Below are 819 nucleotides of genomic sequence, written 5' to 3' on the forward strand. Positions count from 1 at the left end.
GCCCATGTACTTCCTGCTCAGCCAGCTCTCCCTCATGGACATCCTGTACATCTCCACCATCGTGCCCAAGATGCTGGCCGACCAGGCCACGGGCCAGAGGGCCATTTCCTTTGCAGGATGCACTGCCCAGCACTTCCTCTACTTGACCTTAGCAGGGGCCGAATTCTTCCTCCTAGGCCTTATGTCCTACGACCGCTATGTCGCCATCTGCCACCCTCTGCGCTACCCGGTCCTCATGAGCCGCAAGGTCTGCTTGTTGATCGTGGCAGCAGACTGGCTGGGAGGCTCTGCAGACGCGTGGCAGCAGCCTGGCTGGGAGGCTCTGCAGACGGCTTTCTGCTCACCCCAGTCACCATGCAGTTCCCTTTCTGTGCCTCTCGGGAAATCAACCACTTCTTCTGTGAGGTCCCTGCCCTGCTGAAGCTCTCCTGTACAGACACCTCGGCCTACGAGACAGCCATGTATGTCTGCTGCATCCTGATGCTCCTCATACCTTTCTCTGTCATCTCAGCCTCCTACACGAGGATTCTCACCACTGTTTACAGGATGAGTGAGGCAGAGGGGAGGAAAAAAGCTGTGGCCACCTGCTCCTCGCACATGGTGGTGGTCAGCCTCTTCTACGGGGCAGCCACGTACACGTACGTGCTGCCTCACTCCTACCACACCCCCGCGAAAGACAAAGCAGTGTCCGCCTTCTACACCATCCTCACCCCCATGCTCAACCCTCTCATCTACAGCCTCAGGAACAAGGACGTCACAGGGGCCTTGAAGAAGACCGTGGGGAGGCTTCTGTTCTCAGAGAAGGTAACTGCTTTCTGA

General features: G+C 57.8%; 1 protein-coding gene across 1 annotated transcript; it reads left to right on the plus strand.

Annotated features, from left to right (window-relative positions):
* Window positions 1-4: 4 nt before the first annotated feature.
* LOC102469287 (olfactory receptor 2T27) lies at window positions 5-819 on the plus strand. The gene is made up of 2 exons (XM_027767059.1): window positions 5-284; window positions 320-819. Exons 1-2 carry the CDS (start codon window positions 5-7, stop codon window positions 817-819), a joined length of 780 nt encoding a protein of 259 aa, XP_027622860.1.

This window comes from Tupaia chinensis, unplaced genomic scaffold (assembly GCF_000334495.1).
Source record: "Tupaia chinensis unplaced genomic scaffold, TupChi_1.0 Scaffold143902_1, whole genome shotgun sequence".
NCBI classification, from domain to species: Eukaryota; Metazoa; Chordata; class Mammalia; order Scandentia; family Tupaiidae; genus Tupaia; species Tupaia belangeri.